Source organism: Paroedura picta, chromosome 4, assembly GCF_049243985.1.
Source record: "Paroedura picta isolate Pp20150507F chromosome 4, Ppicta_v3.0, whole genome shotgun sequence".
Lineage (NCBI taxonomy): Eukaryota > Metazoa > Chordata > Lepidosauria > Squamata > Gekkonidae > Paroedura > Paroedura picta.
Window position 1 is genome coordinate 103968860 of NC_135372.1, and position 23474 is coordinate 103992333.

General features: G+C 40.1%; 1 protein-coding gene and 1 long non-coding RNA gene across 10 annotated transcripts in view; one reads left to right on the forward strand and one right to left on the reverse strand.

The window, feature by feature from the left end:
* PLXNA2 (plexin A2) overlaps positions 1-23474 on the reverse strand; it is a 479995-nt gene that overhangs the window by 263416 nt on the left and 193105 nt on the right. For all 4 annotated transcript variants that reach the window (XM_077334859.1, XM_077334857.1, XM_077334858.1 and 1 more), the window contains one exon: positions 14200-14334. In XM_077334859.1, coding sequence (XP_077190974.1) covers positions 14200-14334 — 135 coding nt within the window. The remainder of the gene's footprint in view (positions 1-14199; positions 14335-23474) is intronic.
* The window catches only part of LOC143836070 (uncharacterized), a 122328-nt gene that overhangs the window by 28959 nt on the left and 69895 nt on the right, over positions 1-23474 (forward strand). The gene's annotated exons all lie outside the window — the stretch shown is intronic.

Consider the following 23474-nt stretch of genomic DNA (forward strand, 5'->3'; position numbering starts at 1 on the left):
AAACCTGGATCACCAGATTAGAAATCCATGCTCCTAATTACTACAATAAGGTGCCTGAGATCTATTACTAATAAGAGCCTTTTTGACAAAAAGCAACAACAACTACACCTGAGCAATACTTAAAACAAACAAAACTGACCCGGATTCAAAGCTCAGAGGAAATGGCTAAACTTTACATATTAGGGGAGTCTGGAACAAGATAAAACAGAAACCCTGTTTTCCTATTCACAATATTATACCTACTGGATAGGATTATTTCTGTGTAGAGGCTCAAATTACACAAAATAATGCTTGGGCCCTCAATTGACCTAGTCAAGGACAAGTGCTTTAGCAGGAAATGCTCTAAAAGTCTGACAAATTGTCTAATATCAGAGGGGGAAAAAAATCAAGGCAGTATATTATCTCACCTGGTTATGCTCTTTTTTAAAAGATCAATTAAAGGTAATTAACACATCCTGCTTGTCAGGCAGCTTTTCTTAAATGACCTCAAACTAATTTTTTAACTATGTTTCTTCTTTGGTTCTAAATGATTACTGGAAAAAAGAAACCCCGGGTGTTTAATCTAATGTTATAATCAGAGGAGAAAAGGCAGTAACTTGCCACCTGTCTTGGTCAATTGCATTTATCCAAGTATTCTTTCAGAAAGCATACCTGTCCACTTTTGTCCTTGGGAAAGGAACAGAAGCATTCTTATAGCCACTAATCTATGACTGGAAACTGACAGTAAAAATATATTCTGTCAAACATGTTGAATTGTTGGTGTTCCTCAGCATGTTTGAGCATGAGGCCTTTGTGAACCCCAAAGTTAATGTCATCTCCATAAGCTCTTCCCTTTGGGGTCCTGTAGTGTTTAATGTTACATTTTGGCAAATGAAGGGTGCTTGCACTCGAAAGCTCACGCCTAGATTAAATCTTTGTTGGTCTTAAAGGTGCTACTGGACTCTGATTTTGGCTAATGATGAGAGCTGTAGGATTCCGTTAACCTAATGGAGCCATTCTGAAGACGAGAGACTTCATAATCCCATCACTTCTCTTCCCATGTTTCCAAAACAAAAAGTAAATCTTGAGTGAATGATAAAATGGCCTCCAGAACTATGTTTTAATTAGCCTTGGATTCAGTATTTAGTGTCAATCACTTTAATCCATCTCGAAGAAATGAAAGGGGAAAAGCACATTCCTCAAGGCCCACCTGTGTGATAGCTTTCTGGCTGGACATTATAAGTTTGCTCTCACTGGACATGCTCAAAATCTGCATAAACTGAATTTAATAAATGGAAGGCAGTACTAGGGAGGCTCGTCAGGACAAGTTTTGGCCCTTTGGAGGGGACACAACTCAAGAATATGCATGTTTATTTACCATCTAAGCCATATGTATGAGCCCAGTAAGTAGCTTAAATCATATCAACACACAACTTCCCCTGTTTGGAAATGTGTGATAGTGAAACACTGAAAACTGTACCTTAAATTTTATTAAGGTTCGAATCCATAAGACTTTAGCTTTTAGGAAATACATGGCCAAGTCTGACTCGGAGAACCTGTTCAAAATGTAATCAGTCCATTCTTACATGTTATCCACCCGCTCAGCACAATTATTACCATAAGAGGTCTCTTATAGGAAGGAGATTATAGATTGCATATAACATATTTGATTAACCTAACAAGAGCAGGTCTCTCTTATCTGCAACAAATATTCAAGATTGTGTCCAGAAAACCATCCGAACAAGCAGATACAATTCAAATTTAAAACAGATTTTGTTCACTTCTCCTCTCATTCTCTTATCCCAGCAATTTTCATACTTCTGCACTTCTAATAGTTTTATTCTATTCTTTTTAAGGATATCAGCTGTGTTTAGGTCCTCCCTGTTCTAGGACTGATGGTCCTTCTTTACATTTTTCAGTCCTCAGTCTAATCCGAACACATGCAGGTATCTGCCATTTACTGTTTTACCCCATCCCAAACTCAGCAGCCAGAAAATAGAGCTTAAATACAAAGCTGTTTTCATGGGATTTGTGCAACTCAAAGTTACAGGGCACAGAGTTTCACTGCAATTTATTCTACAGATTCCTATTCCTCTCTGGCTCCAGATACAGGAACATTGGCTGTGCAATTACCTCACAATCGGAGATGGACGTGAACCAGGAAAATGCAGCTCATTTTAGTTTGTGGTTGATTCTGTAGTTTGTGAGCCATGAACCATCAAGAACTTTTAGGTGCCACGCCAACCAGTGAGGTTTGTGATGCAGTAGAATGCACCCAGGCATGCTAGATATACCAATCTCGCAGGGGATCTCTGGCTAACTCTCCTCTATCTGCCTTCCAAGTTGGGTGAGGCTTGGACTTAGGGGGTCTGAGTTATGCCACCAAGAGGAGACCCTCTCAGGAAAGTGTGTAAAATGGACTCCCTGTAAGCTACGCACACAACTGCACAGAGAACCTCACCTTGCTGCCTGCTTCTCTACAATCTCTCCAAGTCCAGAGTGGTGTAGGGAATGAGGGGATCCTGCTTTCAGCTGATGTTGTAAAGATGGAATTATGCTGGATGTACACGTATGGTGAAATTGTGTTGGGTGCACAGGCATGGGGGAAGGCAGAATCCCTTCCTGAGTTGGGCCACTGTAACACAATTAAAGGACTTCCCAGATTAAATTCACTGTTTAAAATAGTAGTGTGTCCCAAAAATGAACCGGAAATATGTGTCTAATCTGGTTTGGTCCTAAATCTGCAGCCAGTGACAGCTCTCCAAAGCACTGGATAGACCCCAGTGAAGTCACTCAGGTCTCACACAAATGTCATGGGGTCATGGGGTTATGTTTCTCTGGCCTTGAATACTTAGAACAAACACAGCAGGAGTCTGCTGATGGACATTTTAGAGAAAAATTACTAATGTAAATTATTTTAGAATAAAGGGTTAAATATGCACAGCCATGGGAGAGAACAAATACTGCAAATCACAGACTTATTACAGATATGATGACAGTATAGCACTACAATGTCACCACAATGCATGCCAATGAAACCCCTTTCCTGGGAGGGGGCACAGGCTGCACACACGTAAGCCTGAATTACTATCAGCCACTTCACCTTAATCCTCAAACAGAAAAGTGCCAATTGCCAAATATCTAGAATGGCAAAAATGGCCTCTGTTTACATCATTCGCGGGATAGGGGGACATCAGTATCTGGAGTGTAAACTTTATTTATCGTTCATCTTAAAATTCTCTTCCACTTTTCAAAAGAATAATAATGCTTTCAAGTCTCATCATCAATATCCATGCAAGATGCTCATGTGACTTGGTTAACAGGGTACCAGGTGTGTGTTCTAATTAATGACTTACTCAATCTAGTGCTCTAAGGAAGTTTCTGTGTAGGAATGGCAGACTTTGATTTTTATTAATGAATGTCAATTCCCAAATCCCTCCATACAGCTTGAAAAAGATCTCTTGATAATAACTGAAATTTACAGACAGGCAAAATGATTAATACCACACAAACTTATCTGCAGCAACTATAGCAGCATAAACTTTGAAGCATTTTTGTAATCTGTTCAAGGACTTGTGTATTTTGAGATGTGATGACAACTGACTCAGTCCTATACTAAGCTCAAAATCCGCAGAAACTTCACTAAAATGAAGGCTGTGCTCTGTGCAGACTAGAGATGGTAGCCATCCTGAACTCAGCTCTCAACCTTATGACGATCAAAACAATCAGTGGTTTAGACCCAACAAGATTTATACAACAAGTGAAAAAGAGAATACCACTACAAAGGTCATACTGGGGATCATGGGACCTCATGGAGAAAGATTATGAAGGGCAGCAGTTGAAGTAAGTAAGGGAATCAGATGAAATTTAGTGAAAAAAACTAGCTGATCTAAGGCATTTTCTTAGATCCTAATTGTCTGCATTTACAAAATCCTTAATAGACAAAATGTGAGGAAAATGCTTAAAATATCCATAGGATTTGTATGTTGACATTTAAAAACTTTACATGCCACCTATTGAAAATGACTAGGCTTTTGCTACTTTCCTCAAAGTTACTCTACTATTCATGCTTTGTTTATCTTCCAGTCCTTGATTCAGCCTCACTGTATGGTAATTCTTGAGTCCTCTATATTTAAACACATTGCATATGCAAACGTATATGTAATAGGGCGGGAGGTTTGTTAGTATGGCAGATCCACCTCTGAGTAGTAATGCTATCTACATCTTGATTAGTATGCCTAACTTCACTCAGTGACAGTGAGATCTCCTCCAGCTGTACTGGAATAAATTTTAGACCAAACTTCTATATAGGGTAATAAGCAGAAGAGCCATGTATTCCCTTACGCCTTCCCTTTCACAGTTTCTTGGAATGATTCCCCTTAAAGTAAATGCTAATTACCTGATCCAGTGAAAACTTCCTGGGACTGGCCTGAGGGGATCTATCCCTTTCACAGACCTTGGCAATTTATGTAAAGTTTTCATGCCAATAAAATACCACTGAAACTGCACTATGTATGTAACCTTTCCAATGGCTCTTATTCAGCTGCATCATTTTAAACATAATAATCTATCCACCCCATAACCTTCAAGAGTCAATGTCCCTACCTTTTTCATTCGGATTCACCTCCCTCCCTTAGGCTTAGAAGAAGAAGGCCTATTATTTATACAGGCAGGGGCCCAGCCCTCTCTTTGCTATGACTACTTTGCCCTTCCTGTTGCAACGTGAGGAGAATCTTCAGGGCACAACATTCATCTTTCCCCACCTCCCACCAACTGACATGCAGGAGTGCTGCTCTATTCATAATATTTTGCATAAGGGTCTCTAAACCTCATCCAACCAATGTCATAATGTCATAGAAGTTGGAAGAAATTGTTCATGGGTTCTACAGTTCACTGACTCTCTCTTTCAAAAATAATTTCCAAAGGTAAAAGCAGGAATGAGACCCATCTGTTTTCTAAAGAAGATATTAGGCAAGATTTGAGAACAGGAAGGGGCCACTGTGGAGTCCGATTTAAGAGTGGCAGCTTTTTGTTTAGCAAGCCAGGTTTGATTCCCCACTCCTCCTCATGCGAGGCAGCTTGGGTTCATCACAGCCCTGATAGTGTTGTTCTAAGAAAGAAGAAGAGTTGTTTTTATATGTCACTTTTCTCTACCAGAGGTCTCAAAGTGGCTTACAGTCACCTTAACTTCCTCTCCCCACAACAGACCCCTTGTGACGTAGGTGAGGCTGAGAGAGCCCTGCTATTACTGCTTGGTCAAAACAGCTTTATCACTGCTGTGAGAAGGCCAAGGTCAGCCAACTGGCTACATGTGAGGAAGGAGTGGGGAATCAAACCTGGCTCACCAGATTAAAAGCCAGCACTCTTAACCACTGCACAAAGTAATGTCAGAGCTCTTTCAGCCCCACCTACCTTGATCAGTTTCTGTTGTGGGGAGAGGAAGGCAATTATAAGGCGCTTTGGCAGGCAGTGAAAAATGGAATATAAAGCCAACCCTCCTCCTTCTCCTTCTTCTTCATTATTATGACAAAGGGACCACATGCAAGAAGGCATTCATACACGAGAAGGACTTGATGAAGAGAAAGAACTGTTCAAAGAACCAAATACAAGAACAAGGCCCTAACATTTATCTGTTTATGATATGCAAAAGAAGCCATTAACATTTTTCAAAAGTCAAATGTTTAAACCATAAACATGTGTTCAGGTGCAAGTAAAAGCATTCTTTCATGGAACCAGGTTAAAGATTTGATGGAAAAGTGGTTGCTGCTCCCTCTTCCCCCCTGATGGACTCACCAATGAAAGTGGGAAGGTATTTGTGTGCACCAAGTTATAATTAATATATAGTTAGACTTGCTAACTATCATTTAAAACATTATGATATTATATTCCATTACAGTTCAAGCTCTGATAAATATATCATTTTTCTACAGTCTCACAATATGTCCCTAATTCAAGATCTGTTAAAGCAAGCTATATACCTATAAGTTTTTAAATTTGCTTTACAGGTTTCTGTTGCCCCACTCCTAAATATACTAATCCTAGGGTGGCATTGCAAGAAATGTTTTTAGAAGGAGTGTGTTGGTGTTTAAGCTCAAAAACCAAAGCACAAGGGCAAATTTCTTGGGTAATGAGGAAAGGCATAAAAGACTAGCATTTTAAGAAGTAGTCCAAATAAAGAAGATGCGTGATAAAGGGAATGCAACCAACAGAAGAATCACCTTGACTTGTCAACTGTGGTAAGCCAAAGAATGCTGATGTTTGAAGTAACACCTTTCTAAATGCTTCTAGCTGGTTTCTTGTGTCTTCAACATCTTTTCAGAATTTCTACAAGGAGGGTTTTAATCAACAAAATATGTGAATGCCACGGCAAAAAAATACAGCTGCCCAACAAATCTTTGAATAGCACTCAAGGAAATTATGTTTAAGCAAGACAGAACATAAAAGATATAGAAAATATTCACAGGTTGTACAAATCAGTTATGACCAGTAAAGCAGTGACCATTACACCAGCAACAAAGAAGCCAGTGAGGAGAGTGCTCTGACAGAGCCAACAGAATCATAGGAGTAGGAATGAGTTAAGATTTTGACAGCTGGTATTTTACTTAGTTGAACGTTGAGAACTGGTATTGAGAAAGAGAGTTTGAAAAAGGGTTAACAAGACAGGAAAATGGGTTAAAGACAGAGGCTTGGGTTTGGAGCTATCTTGGATCTGGCATTGTGACTGAATTACACTGGGGTGTAACAAAGTGTTAAAGTCTGTTTAGAAAGGTCCCTCCCCATCTGTTTCCTATTTAAATCAGCCACCTCGCTTTTCAGTATATATTTATCTGTGCATTTTTCCTACATAAAAATTGTTCTTCATTTGAATTATAAATATCTTGTCCCTATCAGAGTATCTCATCCTTCAGTATCAGAGTACTTCATACTTCAGTTACCAGTCAGGCTTCTATAGGTTTTAGACTTCAGCTCAGATTCTGTCCATGAACCTTTTACATTTTGGTTGTGAATCTCAGGTCACTGGAGTAGGTAGGAAACAGATGGGGAATCCCTGGGGTAGTGTCTAGCCTTAGGAAACTGTCATATTGGTTTAAGCCAAAACAGATTTTAAACTCAAAATGAGGAAACATCCTTACAGATTTCTCCTCATTCCCCCTTGCATATTTTGAGATATGGTTTTTAAAGCTAGCTGGATCCTAACCATTGTTACTCAGAAAGAAGTCCAAATGATCACAGTGGAGTTTGTTTCCAGGTATATTTTAAGGTTGTAGAATTGTAGCAAAATGAAACTGTTTGCAGTATGCAAGCTGGTGGGAACTTCTGAGAGTTTAGAAGTATCCTGTCACTGCATCCTCTTTAACCTCTCAAGTCTCGCTTGATCACTGTAAGTCCAGGCACAATATTTGTTTGTTTAGCTTATTTATATGTCTGATTGCGTATCCTCATGGCTCATTAATTTCTGCAGTGAGTATAGGACAAGGGGGGGAAATCACTAGAACAAACAGTTGCAAGAATCCAGGATTTAAATGTTGTATCTGCTGTGGAAAATGCATGCATTAAAACTTACTAATTGAATCTGAATGTTTGTGAGAACTGCAAGGTGGCTCATGCTGGGCACTGTGCTAAAAATAGCTCCTTCCAAATGATCTCAATTCAGATGTGCCAATCAGTCCTGCCTACTACATCTACTGTTATTTCTAACAATCCTGACACAGCACATCACCCAGCTCATGCATCTTAATTCCAACCTGCAGATTCACCAGCTGTTATACCACAATTGTAGTAACACAAACTGATATCAGCACCTGTATCAGTGTGTGAAATCATCCAGCCCACCACTGCATAGATGCCAGAAAAGTATCCTGAAATAGTCAAGGGCTTTAGGGATTTCAGAGTGCTACAGTATAGCTTATTCCATCTTATCTCTGGTGAACAGGAATGAGGATGGGTGTCTGAGTGATTATTCTGACCAAGGAACCCACAGTCAAGGGAGGGGAATTACACACTTAGGTGCTACTAGACTCAAATTTAGCTGTTCTAGAACATTATAGCTTCTAACCCTTCATATGAAGGATCCATGTGTATACCAGATAACTAGATGCATAGAGAAAAATGTTCCTGGATCTTAGATGAAAAGATTTCAATAGACTCAACTTGCCATATGGTAATTCTATTAGGTAGAGAAGTTCAAATACCAAAACTCCCTCTTCCATACAACTAACAAAAGTAAAGGAAAATGCAGTTGTACTTTCTGTGCTAGGCTCAGAAATTGCCACCTCTTGCAGGTCACTGACTGATTCTGGAAGACTGGGCCCAGTATATATTGAATTTGAATTCTGGGGACCAGAATCTGCACGAGAAATTTGCCTCTGTACAGCCTCTCATTGCTCATGTGTTTTAGTGCTGTTTCTTCATGACATTGGCAGTAACCCGTGGCTGTGCAGGAATTGGCATGAGTTTTCATCCAGTTTGCTCCACAATGAGGGAAATCACAAAATCCCACTTCCCCTTTCTTGTTGCGCTGCAAATCGGATATTGTGCCTGCCCTCGCACCTTCCCCTCCCCATTTGCAAATCAAATTTAAAAAATGCCACAGTGCTAGGGGACCACAAAGCGATGTGCCCTCAGTTCAAATACAACGTTCTCTTCAGTGTGCACAGTAATATTGGGATCAGGCACCAACCCAATCCAAAAATATTCCTGTTGAGTTTTCTGGTAGTGGCATATGAACAGGGAAAGGGGGGGGGGCTGTGACGAAGCAGCCCTTAGCTTAGCATCCATGTTCTGTGTTTTAAATCTTCATTGTGAACACACAATCATCAGGGTCCAGTTAACATGGCCAGCCTATCATAAACCTACCCAAACATAAAGACAGACCATTATACAAAGAATCCCAAAAAGAGATATAAATAAATGTTTTACTGTTGTGGCATGTACTGTGTATTTTCAGAGAAGTGTATTTATAACAATTAATTTCAGAACTAAGAGGGGATGGAAGTTTGAGTCCCCAAAATCAATGCTGTGAAGAGATGGGTGGCTAACGTTGATTGACAACCCGAGGAGCTAGGGGAAAACTTTGGGTTGTCCACACTTCCTGCTTCACTGCCGCCTCGTAGGGAGGCAAAAAGCTGTGTTGAGATGGCAAGATAACATGGGGGGGGTCTCCTGTCAGGAAGCATGCAAGTGTTGTGCATTTGCAAGCAGGAGGCAGGATGTGTTTTAAGCCTTCATGCAGAATTAGTCAAGAAGAGGATACTAAGTCAGGCTTAATGAGATTTATGTTCAATGGATGTAGCTCAGTGGTAGAGCAAATACGTGGCATGCAAGGGGTCCTAGGTTCAAGCCCTGGTATCTAAGAATTTCCAGGGAAAGATGTTTGGCGAACAGTTGCCAGTCACATTAGACAATCATGAACCAATATTATGCACTTTTATATATGAAACCAAATGAAAATAAACAGTTTCTTATTACAAATCTGAGAACATTTATGATATAAATATACCACCAAAATACTTTTTTATTATGATGCAACATATTTGTAGAAAGAGAACTGTTCTTTAGGGGATGTGTTTTGATGTGTGCACTTAGTGATTTTAAAACTTTTCATATGTTACCAAAGTTGAAAAATGTAACTTTTGCTTGCAGCTGCTTGTGTTCCCTTTGGAAATTACCCTGAATATTATCCTTCACATAATTGTGAAGGATAATATTGTACCCTAAACATTTTACTTTCTCACAATAAGAAGAGGGGGAGTGAATAACCACCGCTGAGATGATTTATGTATACCATCCCCATTCAAAAACTGTTAAGCAGTCATTGATCCCACCGCCAGGGGTACAAGGTAAGAGCTTCTGTCAGAATAGTGTTTCTTAACTAGGACAGGTAGAAATATCTGCAAAGAGGTTAACATCAATGGAAACATGGAAATCACTTCACTGATGAGTTAAACACAACCGTTAATGGAATTACGCTTCAGGTATGTTTCATTATTTAGTAATTCTCTCCATTTTACAATTAACAGTATTAGCAGTTCTGATGAATATTTAGACCCTCTCACCCCATAACAGATGAGTTGGAGGCAACCCCGCTGGATCTCTAATGGAAAACTTCCTACACGGTTGAGTATCCCCCCCCCATTCTTTATGTGTAAACCAGAGATTAAGCTTTACTATCAGGATTATACAGTCTAAATTTTAAATTGGCACTATATATGAGAAAGATCACTTCCTGTTTCACCACACATGTTCCAGTTTCATGCTGATGAATTACTAAAATGTAAATAATAGGAGAGGCACATTGCCTTTAATAAGAGGGGAAGAGCCCTGAATGTTGTGAACTAGATATTTTGTTCCACAGAACTTTTCTTCAGGATGAATGCCAAAAAGAATGGAAGTGGAGAAGAGGAAAATGCATTGGCACAGTGCAAAAATTCAGATACAGGCTGAATGGAGATTGGTCTGGTTGAAATCATAAACAAATTTACTGAGACAGCAGCCAAAAAAACAGGTGCCATCAGGAGGTCCACCACTGGGGCAAGAACTCCCCGTCAACATGTATTGGTGTAGTGGTTAAGAGTGGCGGCCTCTCATCTGGAGAACTAGGTTTGATAACCCATTCCTCAACATCAAACCAACTGGGTGACCTTGGGCTAGTTACAGTTCATGTGGAGAAAGGAGGGGGAGGTAGTAGTAAGCCTCTTTGAGACTCCTTTGGCTAGTAAAAAGCAGGGTAGAAAAAAACTAGCTCTTCTCCATTTATAATTAGGATTTTTTTTACTCCAGTGTGCTTGACTTTATACTTGCCCACACTGAACCTCATTTACCATGTTCATATCCACTTGCTGAGCCTTGACAGATCCATCTGGAAAGCTTCACATTCCTCCCTGGTTCTCACCACCCTGAACAACTTATGGCCATCCACAAACTTAACCACTTCACTGCTTACTCCTAACTTGTAATAAGTAATTAATTATATTTATATTGTTTTCTACCCTCTCTCCCAAGATTCATATCCAAAGGGTTGAATTCCACAAAGAAAAATTCAGCACAATGCTGCCTTCTTGAGATGACATTCTCATCTCCTCCTGTACACACAGCACCAAGCCCATTATTCAGTATTATAGAATTATGAGTGGTAGGTGGTAAAATGCTTAACAAAATCAGTGAACCCAAGAGCAAGACTTCATGGCTGGGACCGCTTGCATTTTCTCATCTCTGACAGGTGTAGAATATAGTCTGTTACAGTTGAGATTCTGGATATTTACATGGTGTTGGCTCCCTTAAGCAACAGTCTCTAGTAGACTGCAAAGGCTATAAATTTCCATTATAATTATTCTGGTGTTGCCATGTACAATCTGGTCCCTTTTTTTCTAAGGGACAGTTTATCACACTCATAAAGAGGTTCAGAGCAAGGGCCATGCAGACAGTAAATATTAGTGAATCGAAGAGCTGACACTGCCCGGGAAGCAGTGACTCAGCCACACATTGTCTGCTTGAAATTTGCTTGGAAGAGGTTACCTTCCTCTTTCTTCCATTAATTACTGAAATGAGTTTTAGTCATCACTAGTATGTTCAAGAAACTCATATGTATACTGTTCAGCAAAAACATCAACTTTATAAATCACAGAATCATAGAGCTGGAAGGTACCTCCAGGGTCATCAAGTCCAATCTCCTGCAGAATGCAGGAAATTCACAACTACCTGCCCATCCACAGTGACCCCAATTCCATGTCCAGATGAACCTTCCGCACCCAACCCCCCCCCTCAGATTCCCTGGTCAGTCTGGGATTTGAATAAGTGAGTCAGATGCCTTGACATGGCATCACTCAAAGTGTGTATGTGTTATTTTTTTAATGGGATTGTTCTCCCTTTGTCTTATAATAAATAATAATATAATAATAAAATCATATTTTTAAACCACTCTTCCAGATTTGCTCAGGATGGGTAACAGCATTCATATAAACATCATACTAAATCTAATTGCCTCAAATTCATATTTTTCCAGACAGGGAGTTTTGGGATCAGGAGGTGGTCTTCTCTCTCCCAGTGGTGATGCAAGCATTTATTAGTGGTTTTTATTTTGGGAGCGGACAATAAACCTGGTGAAAGCCTGGTGAAATCTTACAGGCCCTGTGGAACTGCTTAAGATCCTGCAGGGCCCTGATATCCCTTGGGAGCACATTCCACCAGGCTGGGACCAGGGTTGAAAAGCCTCCTTAGGGCCAATTATGGCAGTTGCTTTATGATGCCTCTTTTCTGTGTATCCCCCCGCCACCCTTTCTCTGCATGGTTCTTCATGGAGTCACATGTAGGTCTCTCCTGTAGAAATAGTGCTTTCATGCACATGATGCTGGATTATCTGTACAAATGTGATTGGGAATGTACTCCTTAAGCTCTCTCTCTCTCAACCACAACCTGAATCTGAAATGAATCTACTTGAATAAATGTAAGTTTTACATTTACAATATATTCCTTGGGAAACTTATTTACTGCACTCAAAATTATGCTTTGGTACTGAGCAAACTCTGGCACTTAATTACTGAAATATCCCAATACATATTATTAAATTCCATCAAAACTGAGACAGAATATGTGAATATGCTAATTTAAGTGAATCATCATGTGGTATATATCGCCACATATGTCTGTTGCAGATTTCTATAGGAAATGTTAAATAAGAAGTACTGATAGATCTTCCACAAGGGAGAAAGGTACTTTGTGGCTAAAAAGCTCAGGGATCATTAGAAAAATGAGGAACAGATATATTATAGAAAATAACACCAACCTTATGCCTGATCATCAGAAAAAGAACAAATATGAGAACTATGATCTCATGTTAAGGAGCAAGCTATTATCATGGCTGGAAATACAGAGTTTTCAGTATGAATTACATTCCGTTGGAGACAGTTCATAGCAAACCACTGAATGACTAGCAATTTCATGTACTGTTGCATATGTGAAAAGTTTAAAAATGTAAGTAATCAAGACAATAAGAATGTGAGTTCATTCAGAATATTTAGAGGCTAATAAACAAGTCAAATTAGTACTTTGTCTGTAGGCTTTGGAGCAGATTGCAGAAGTCTTATAAAGGGATTGTGGTTGAAGACTGGATCCTATGATCTGTGGGCACAAAGACTGAGATATTCCCTGTTCTTTCTTCCCATCTGGAGCCATTTCTGATCCTGGGGAAGTTTATTCCCAGGGTCAAGGGACTTGTGTGGGGTGAGAGAGTGGGAAGAGGGTGAAATCACTTTTTCTTTTATCTTCTGTCAATATAGCTCTACTCATACAAGGGGCAAAAAGGGTGATCTCAGTCCCTTCTCCCTTCCCACTATAGCCACCCAACTGAAGAAGAGCTGGGTTTTTGTACCCATCTTTTTACTACCCAGTCTCTCATGATTGTTTGGCTATGAGTACATGCAAGTCCCTCAAACGTTCTAGGAGGATGTGGAAGATCCTGGACTGTCAGTGCTTTCCACTGATGGTTTAAGGAATCCAAGCCTGTATTTTGAATGTCCCACAGTTAAAAAATCTTGTTCAGTTGGAAAATAATTCTTTTCTGCTTTCTGTGCTGTGTTAAAAACACTGAGAAGGGCCATATGGAACAGAATTGACTCTGTTTTGATAGGGGAAGGTAAGGCAGGATAACTGAAGATAGGAGTTTTAGTATGTTTAGATTGCTTAGCAAGATAGATATGTAAGAAAACAGCATCTTTATTTTTCTTGAACACAGACTGCCCGATGTGTACATCTGTATATACTGTGTATTTATATTACATATGTTACAATATTACAATTTCATAGTCTGTTTAAGAAACAAAATCTATTGAAATCCAGGAAAACCAAACTAGACAACAAAGGACAATCCTATGCAAATATCACCTGCTGCCAAACACATGGGAAGGAAGTAATGGATGAGGTTTTTGCTTGAGAAATGCTTTGCTAATAGACGAAAGTCCAAATCCCTAAACCATATTTCATTCATAGTGGCTCTGTCCAATTCTCATTTCTTAAAGACAATGGAGTGCCAGCAAGAAAGAACATTCCTTCTTCCCTGGGGCACAGATGGCTGTCTGTGGCCAGACACAGATAAAAATAAAGCCTCCACAGGCACTCTCCATATCTGAAAGAAATGCTAAGCCAAGGAACAGTTCACAATATGCAACACTTTTTCTGTAGTGGCCAAATTTAAAAGAACCTAAGGTGTGGAAAGGTGCACCTTACCTGTCTTTCTGACATCACATAGAGGTAATTATGATCTGTGGAAAAGGCCATGTCACGAAGTATAGGACTTCCGTCCTTGAAAATTGGCACCACTTCATATTGAATACCACCATGGGGAGGCCCATCTGCTCGGATCTGGAAGAAAGACAGACATACTACAGGTCACTATATGGAAGAAAAAAACAGGGACAAATTATACTTGTGACCATATATTAGAAATTAAGTCAGGATCAATGTGATATCCAGCATATTTCAATTAATTCTAATGAAAAAAGTTTATGAATAGAGACATGAAGACCTGAGGGAAAAGGCAGAAATACTGAGGGAGAAAAATGTTTTTTTCAGAAGGATCCCCCGCCTTTCAACACACTCATGTGACAGACCTTCTCCTTTATAATGCAACATTGAACATGAGATATAGTGATAATAATTTCTGTACTTATTAGATAGACTTCTTTCAAGGATCTGTTATTGCCTATATGTGACTAGTATTGTGTACAATTAATGAATGTGTTATAACAAGTATGATGCTACAAAATTTAAGTGGCTTTCCAAGCATGATGCTAATCCTATTGTGACTGTATGAGATAGAGTCTGTTCAAACAATACACTTCGCTGCAAAATTTGTGATTTGTTTTTCAACAGTTATTTCCCCCTGCTTCTCAGATAGGAACTTCAAGAACAGGCTAGAATGGGATATTGCAGAAATGCAAGTTATTACAACACTCAAAACTATGACATACCCAGGACTCAACAAGGACATAGGGTTTTTTTTATCTCATTATTCATGCTAACTTTGTTTATGTATCCATATTCCTCACAATTTATTTTATTTGTGATAATGTGACTGTAAGGTAATGGCAATGTAATGGAATTTTGAGTCTGACTCCCTGGCCTTGGGATAAGATAGTTACCAGCAATTCCCTTGTAGGAATGTTTCACAGTTGTATGGAGACAGATGGCGCAAGCAGCATATGATGAGGTGAGAGCCTTTGATCACTGAAACATGCAGTTTGGTTTCTCCTTGTGTTTTTGTAAAGTACACTGATTTCCAGGGGATTGATTGGCTGTTTTGACAAAGAATTATCATTGTCTGTATTTGGTTGTGTGACACAGTCTACGGATGTAACATAATTGATTTTTGCTATATATTCCCTGTCATGTAAGGAGTTCATAGTCTGACAAGGAGTGTTTGCACTCGAAAGCTCACACACTGAATAAATCTTTGTTGGTCTTAAAGGTGCTACTGGACTCTGATTTTATTGTGCTGCTTCAGACCAACACGGCTACCCATTTGAATCTATTTCAGACAGCTAGACATAGATGTGCTCAGATGACATATAGGTGCAGTCGCTCATTGTTCTCTCTCCCCCTCTCTAGTATTGGCATTATTCGCCTTTTTGCTTCCAGAACTTTTATTATAAAACAGGGGTAGTCAAACTGCGGCCCTCCAGATGTCCATAGACTACAATTCCCATGAGTCCCTGCCAGCATTCACCGCAGTTTGACTAACCCTGTTATAAAATATCTATTACAGAAATAAAAGACTATAAACAGGATGCCCAGCACCAATTTGGGACTGTAGCTATTCCCTTCCAATACAACAGGCTATTTTCCAAGCAATATCAAAGTGTTTTGGGGAATCTCAAATAGCAACATCAAAGAAAGCAAATAATTAACTGCTTGTCAAGAAAATAAGTATCCTATATGTTATTAAGTTAGAATTTGAATGATGCTTGTATTAATCAGGAGACAGCATGGTGTAGTGGTTAAAATAGTCGACTTGGATCTGGGACACTCAGAGTTAAATTCTCACTCAGCCATGATAGGCTGAGGGATGATCTTTGGCCAGTCACATACTCTCAGACTAACCTACCTAACAGGGTTGTTGTGAAGAAACAACTGAGGAGCGGGAAATGGTGTTAAGCTGTTCTATCTCCCCATTGGAGCAATAGGCAGGATATCAATAAAGTAGTAAGTAAACAAATATAAGTAGAAAGAAAGAAAGAAATCTATGTTGCATTGTTTTAAGGAGACAACACTACAGAACTAATAGAGGAGAGAAGCTCATATAATGGCTGTAAACACTAATTTCTGCTGTAACAGACTGTGCATTTCTATATACAAAAATATTGGACTGCAAGCAGATGTATTGCAGCCTAACACTTTAACTAACACAACAACTTTCTATGTGAAAGGCGAGGTAAAAAGGGCAGATATGTGAGTCATCACCTGTAGCCTAAATCTTAAAACAGTGAAAATTGGATTTAGTGATGTGAGCAACCCTAACATCACAAAAAAATGTCCAGCGAGGGCAGAAGAACTGGGAATTATTCAGGATGCAAATTATTATATCACGAGGAAGACCACTTTTTTTCTTTATCCTTATATCATGAGGAAAGCCATTTGATTTTTCTGCTTCAGGCACCACTGCCTCTGCACTGGAGTCAAACATCAAATAAAACGATTGCATATTTTTTACCTGATATGAATGTTTCATTGCCTCCCAAAGTCTGAGGATTATAGTAAACAAACACACTCACACCCAGACATACACACACCAAGAGCTCTAGGCGGATAAATGAGGTGGATATTTGGCTGATTCCATATGAATGTCTCCAAGTCTGTTGGTATTGGTGATATTTTAGGCTTGATTATGCAAATCTCTCCCCCTGCAGAAAAACTCAGCTCAGATTGAAAGAGACCTCACTGCTCGCAGTGGGAATCACAACTGCTTGAAAACATCCCAGTCTCTTTCCAAATGTTAATAATTGATGGCCTTGGGGAAGAGAAGGGGAGGGATAAACAAACAATTTACACTGTATTTCCCCCACCAGGATATGCATATTTGAGTAGCCATTTGATTACAACACGGTGTCTACATAACACCAAGCTGCAAACATTGGCATCCGCCAGGCTGAGAGATTAGACCAGCCATGTGAACCAAGGGCTCCTGGAACCTTCCTGATGCCCCAGTGGCACTCAGTGACAGAGATGCTGTTACTTGCTGGCCAGGAAACTGCTGTGAACAAAGGGATTCTTCAAAGCACTTGCATGCCCTGTCATGGTAGGAAGATTGGGTTGGCGGAGGGTTTAATAGGGGGGGAAAGCTCCTGTCATAAAGTGGCCATCTGCTATAAACAGCCTCATGCCTGGCTGTCACAGGTCATCCCATCTTGCTGCTCAGTCACTCAGACCTTGAGAAATATTAGAGAAGGATGCACTTCCAAGGAATTAAGAAGAGATGCAGTTAATCAGAATATTTACAGCACAAGGAACTGTCCTGATTGGCAAGAAATACAAAATAATGGCCTTTATAAAACCTGATGATATGATTAGATCGAAAAGAGAACATGCTGTGTGCTTCATCACATATGACAAGCAGGGCTGCATCCATTCCACAAGCCCCATCAACACCCCCGCTCAGTCCACAGTTCTCAGGAAAGCAGGCCGTTCTGTCCCCAGGCCCAGCGTACATACTCCCAGCCACAGCCCCCTTTGCCACCCGTCACTAAACCAGCTGTTTAAAGCTGTTGCCAAGCCAACAGACTACAAAGTCTTTGCATTAAAATGTCTGATTGGAATTTAATTAATCCTTGCAAGCCAGCTGGCAATGGGTTGCGGAGTGAGACAGCAGCATTTCTTCATGAAGTTTCAACGAGGACACTTTGGTCCCTTTCCTTCTTTGAGCAAATAACCAAGAATCCCTAGTAATAGATATAGGCATACACACACACACAAACTCTTCAGCATGGAAGAGATGGATTATGCCGAGATGTAACAGACAGACAGACTTTTTATTACAACTTCAGTAGCATTTGTTAGAATCATACTTTCAGCTTGCATTGTAGCATATACTGCACCTAGTACATAAGCGACTTGCCCCTTATGTCTGAAGGCCAGGACATCTCCATGAGGCATACCTGGAATAAAGGTACTTCTGAGCAGGATCTGAACCTGGCTCTCACTGATGCAATTATTAAAATATATATAACATGTATATATTTGCCCACCTCATGATTTATTCTATTTGATTCTATATTTGTTCTTTATTATTGCTCTGTTCTAAGACCATTTATATAAATATACATTAACATGTATATTTCTTTCCTATTAAAATGTACAAAATACAATACCATCAGATTAAAGGTCCATTGCTCTTTGATGCTAGAGAGGCCTCTTAGGCACCCTTTTATTCAGCGTAAGGAGGGGGTAACTCTCAGGTGTCCTCAGTTTCTGTACCTGGCCTCTCTTTGTTGATGCAAGGCCTGGGAAGTTGCAACAATGCTAGCAGGGAGTATTTTCCCCTTCCCTGACCCATTTTTATATCAGCTACTGCTGCCTTACAGCACTGCACTTGGAAAGAAGGGTAGCTACAGTAAAAAAGGGGGCTACAGTTTTGAAAAACAGTGTGGAACATAATATCACAGATATAGGGAGATGAAGGTAGAAGTGGCCATTGCTCTCTAAATTATCTGATTACAGATGCCTTCATTAATTAACTTGGTTCCAAACATACAACTAACCAGATTCTAATACAGTAAGAAAGAATTAGAATAAGTGTCCTGTCAAAAGTTGGCTATGTTGCATGGAAAAAGCCGTCACTCCGGAAGGCAGAAACAATTCAGGCTAAGAGGAAAGAGAAGGAGTCCTGCCCTGGGACCCAGCTGTGATGCTGAGTCTCCTGGGATGGAGGGAGTTTGTTTCCTCAATCAGTGTTGATGTGTGTGTTTGCAAATACAGCTTGAAAACAGCCTAACAACATAATCTGCAAATCCAAATATCAGTGCCAGCTCAGAGCATTCAAGGCCAGCAAAACACTTGCACGTGACCAAGTAGATGCATTCTAATTCAAAAAAAAAATCAGTTCTTCAAAGGCATCATGGAGATTTGTCTGGCTAATACCCCAACAATACCAACTGCAGGCATAAGCTCTGCATTATCTTAAGAGATTAGCAAAATACCATATTGTGTCATGTACACATTGCATAGTAGCACCCTGGTGATACTGTCTGATCCATTCAAGGCTCTGATGTAACATAGAAGCTCTTGCTTGCTTAATGTACCAATTCTTCTATCTAATATTTTACTTGCCATCACAACTGTCATTGCAACTAAGCTATGATGGGTCTGCATCTTCCAGTTCCTCTCTGCAGGCTCTCATTAAAGGCTGTTAAAGACTCTTCGTGGGAACTTTCCATGATTAAATTACCTGTCTTTTTTCATTATGAATTCTTCAGTGAGATAGAATCTCATGACAAAGTGTTTGGTGCCAGAAAAAGAGCTGAATAAGTCCTTGCATACCAAGCTTCTTATTCTGAAACAGCAAAATCTGCTTTTGTTAACTCCCAGAAAACCACACAATCCTTTCCACATGCTCAGAAGTGTGTGTGCGTGTTGGGGGGGGGGGGCTGGTACACACTTAGGAGCTGTTTTGCTTTGTAGAGTTACTGTGTTATCTTCAGTGAACTTCAATTTCAACATATGACTCTCATTTCAGCAGCTTTTTTCCTTTCTCCAGGAAGCTGCAAATAAGCTAATCAATTTACAGATATATTCCTGCCCAAATGAATAGTTTAATTGATAAAGCTCATTGTATCAGTGGCCCATTCCGCACACATTGGATAATGCACTTTTAATGTGCTTTTGCAGCTGGATTTTGCTGCAAACAACTTCCTTTCCTATTAGAGCTTCCTGAGTTGAGAAAGAGCAGCCATTCATCAAACTGCTGTTCTATCATCCACGTTAGGCTTGAAATTACTTTTGTTTCTTATTCCCTATGACTGGCTCTGTCTTACTGACTAAACAGACATACTTACTAGCCAATCAAAAGTATTTATCTAGATGAAATGCATTTTTTTCTGATTAAGTAGGGGGGGGGAATGGGTAGACATATTGGTCTATAGAAAAATCCAGGGGGAAAAGCATATAATACCTTTATTAAGAGTAACCAAGTTAACATAACACAATGGGACTGCACAGAAGCCAGGATAATGAACAAGAAGTTAAAAATGGAAGTCATCCAAGTGAAAACATAACAACCTATAGTTGATCAATGCCTCTCCTCTGCCAAATAGATATTACAGGTCCTTTAAAAGGTCAAGAGCAAAGGAAAAACAACAGTGAAGATTAATTTTAATAGATGCACTATCGGTTAGTGTGAGCCAAATTGTGGGTAGTATTACCAACTGAAACCTCTCAGTTTCTTTTTTTCCAGCAGAATGTAGAAGCCTAACCCACTAGAAATTAACATTAGAGGGATTCGAGAAAGGAATTAATGCAGGACTGTTAGATCTTTGGGTTTGAAAGAAGCCAGGATGCTGGGAGTTCAAACAGCTCTTTATTGTGACCCCAGCATGACAGTACAAGAGTTAAAACTGTCCCCCCCACCAAAAAAAACCCCCTACTTAAATACATGCATAGACAAAAGCATCTTCCGTCAGTGCACGCTATTGGTCAGTTTCAATTTAAACTGACTGGATCCCAACTGGGATCACAACTGGGATTTAGCTGCACATTGGCTAACTGAAGTGCAGACTTACAATCCTGCCTCAGACCTCAAGCTCAGTCTTCAGCAGGTCTACAGACACAATCTTGTAAGTCTGTGAATAGCAGAGTGAATCTCAGTAGGAGTTCCCCAAAATAAAATTCTGAAAAAAGAACTGTAAATCAACAATACACACACAAGGCACCTGAGAATGGATTCCCTAAGTAATCAAGCAAACACATCCATCCACATAGGGCACATGTTAAAAAGGTAAGAGGGAGGGAATTGGGACGTTTTAGGGAAGAGACATATGACCTTAAATCTTGAGGTCTGGAGATACTCAGGGGCAAACATAACTGAGGTCCAAGAAGCAGAATGATGAGCCAGCTAAGGAAGGAGTAAATACCTGTGAAGCGCAGCAGGGGTTCTTAGAAAGAAACTAGAGTTCTGGCCAGCAGAAATCTGGACCATGAATCTAAGGAACAATTTGCTAGTACCTGGGGTCCTTCTTTATGGCTAGAAGTTACCCAGGCTAGGGCAGAGTCTGCACTTACTTTGTTTATTCCATTGTCAATCCTGTTGAATTCAGATCGCTTTGAACTCCAGTCTTCCCCTCCCCCTCCCCTTCCCATTGAAACAGGAAAGTCTTCTGCACGTGGTTAGGGTAGTTCAGAAGGGGGGGGGAGGCAAATGGAGACTCTTTCTTAGTTTTCTTGAAGGGGGGGAGAGGATCCAAGAAGTCAGAGGAGAGAGGAAAAAATCCTTTCTTTTCTTGAAGGGGGGGGGGGACGAAGAAGGCACAAAAAAAAAATCCAAGGCCGACAGAAGTTGAGAGAAATTAGGGGCTTCTCCTTTAAGGCTTTGCCTTGTCACATGACCACCTGTAGCCAATCACGGGTCCTCTACCACGGAGGAGAGCCCAGATTCAAAACAATGCGATTTTCGGAATATATTCAGGATTTTTAGCACTCTGAGATATCTCACAATAAAGGTAGGGTCACTCCGGATCAATCCTTCTTGCTCCAGAAGGAAATTTTAAATCACCCCAAATCCAAACGGAAATCGCATTCTGTGTAGAGGGCAGGGACTGAATCGATCTGGGGTTGGAATAAAAGCTCCGTGCAGTTTACACCTAGGTGGGATTCAGTCATCCTGGTTTTGGAGTGGGTCAAGGTAAAAAGTGTGAACCAGGAAAATACCTTGATTTTTAGCACTGGAACCTGGATGCGACAACATGAGTGACATTTTATTAGACTGCAATGAGCCAGATTGCAGATTTACAAAAGCCAAGGTGCAAACAAAGTGCTATTTCCATTCCTCTTTGCCACTGTAAGAACAGTGACATTTTCCCTGCACATTTCAGCCACTAGTACATTCCCACTCATCTGTAGCTTGGCTTCCGCACAGGAGTGTGCCGCTGAAGCTGAATTCTATTCCTCATAAAACACTATCGTCTGAGGATTGCACATGGCTTACTTAACAACAGTTATATACCATTCATTTCAAAGATTACAATAAGGGCATGTAACACTCCAAGGGTCACCCACCCACCCACACATTCATCCTCATTGTTGAATGCTTAATTCATCTTACTATATGCTGAATTAATTTGCTCTGCAGAAGGAGGTTCTCTGCACTCCAACAGATATTGTTAAAAATATGCTAGAAAAAGAAATTGTCCTCTAGTATGTTGATGGTTCAAAGTACACCTCAGCAGCTGTAATTTATGAAATGTCATAATGGCAGAGTTCACAGGCTTGCATTTATAGGCATGTAAACTAGAGATAAGATGCATTCTCCTACTTGGTGATTTAAGTTTAGAGACCTAAGGAGAGTTTTCTGTCCTGAAGAATGACAATGCTAGCAAATCTATATTTCTATGTCTGTGTGTGTTACCAAGGGCTGGTAACTTAACATTGTCAGCAAATCTCCATTTTAATGCATGGATGTAGTTTACAAATGATTAATATGAGCGGTGTAAAGGCACAGAGTTACTAACACTTGCTGTTAAAAACAAAATAAGATAAATTAAGGGGGATATAGATTCCAAGATCTTAGTCTAAAAGTGATAGCCCAGTAAGGGTGTGGTTGAAGACATAGATCTTGGCAATGCTGGCAGGCAGGAGCTACAGTTTTTTTTTTTTTTTGACAAGTCTGAAGGTAAGCCAAGTGTTCTTTGTCTGGCCACTTAGCAAACCTTATAGTCATTCCACTGAATGAAATCAAAAGAACATGTACTGTAACTTCTTACCTAGAGTATCATATAACTATTAGCCCTTTCCCATCTAATCAATCTAGTGGTGACATGCAGATAATTCAAGCAAGTGAACCCAGACATAGAAACGCTGAAACAAAGAGCTGGAAGGGACCTCAAGGGTTATTTAGTCCAACCCCCTGCCCAATGCTGGAAATTCATAACTATCCATTCCCCCATCCCCCCCCCCCTCCTCTCTATGTCCAAAGGAAGGCAAAAAACCCTTCAGGATCCCTGTCCAAACTGGCCTGGAGGGAAAAAAATCCTGATTCCAAAGTGGCTTTCAGCATTACCCTGGCCATGTAAGAAAAGGCCAACAGAGACAAGCATTGACTCATCCCTTCCTGCTCTCCCACTCATATTCTGCCTAAGTTGCTGTCAGATGGCAAGCTAGCCTCTGCTTAAGAACCTCCAAAGAAGAAGATCCTGCCACCTCCTGAGGAACCCTGTTACATTATAAGAACTGCTCTAACCATCAGGAAGTCCTTTCTAAAATTGTACATGATATGCAAACCTTTGCTTCCCTGGGTTGAT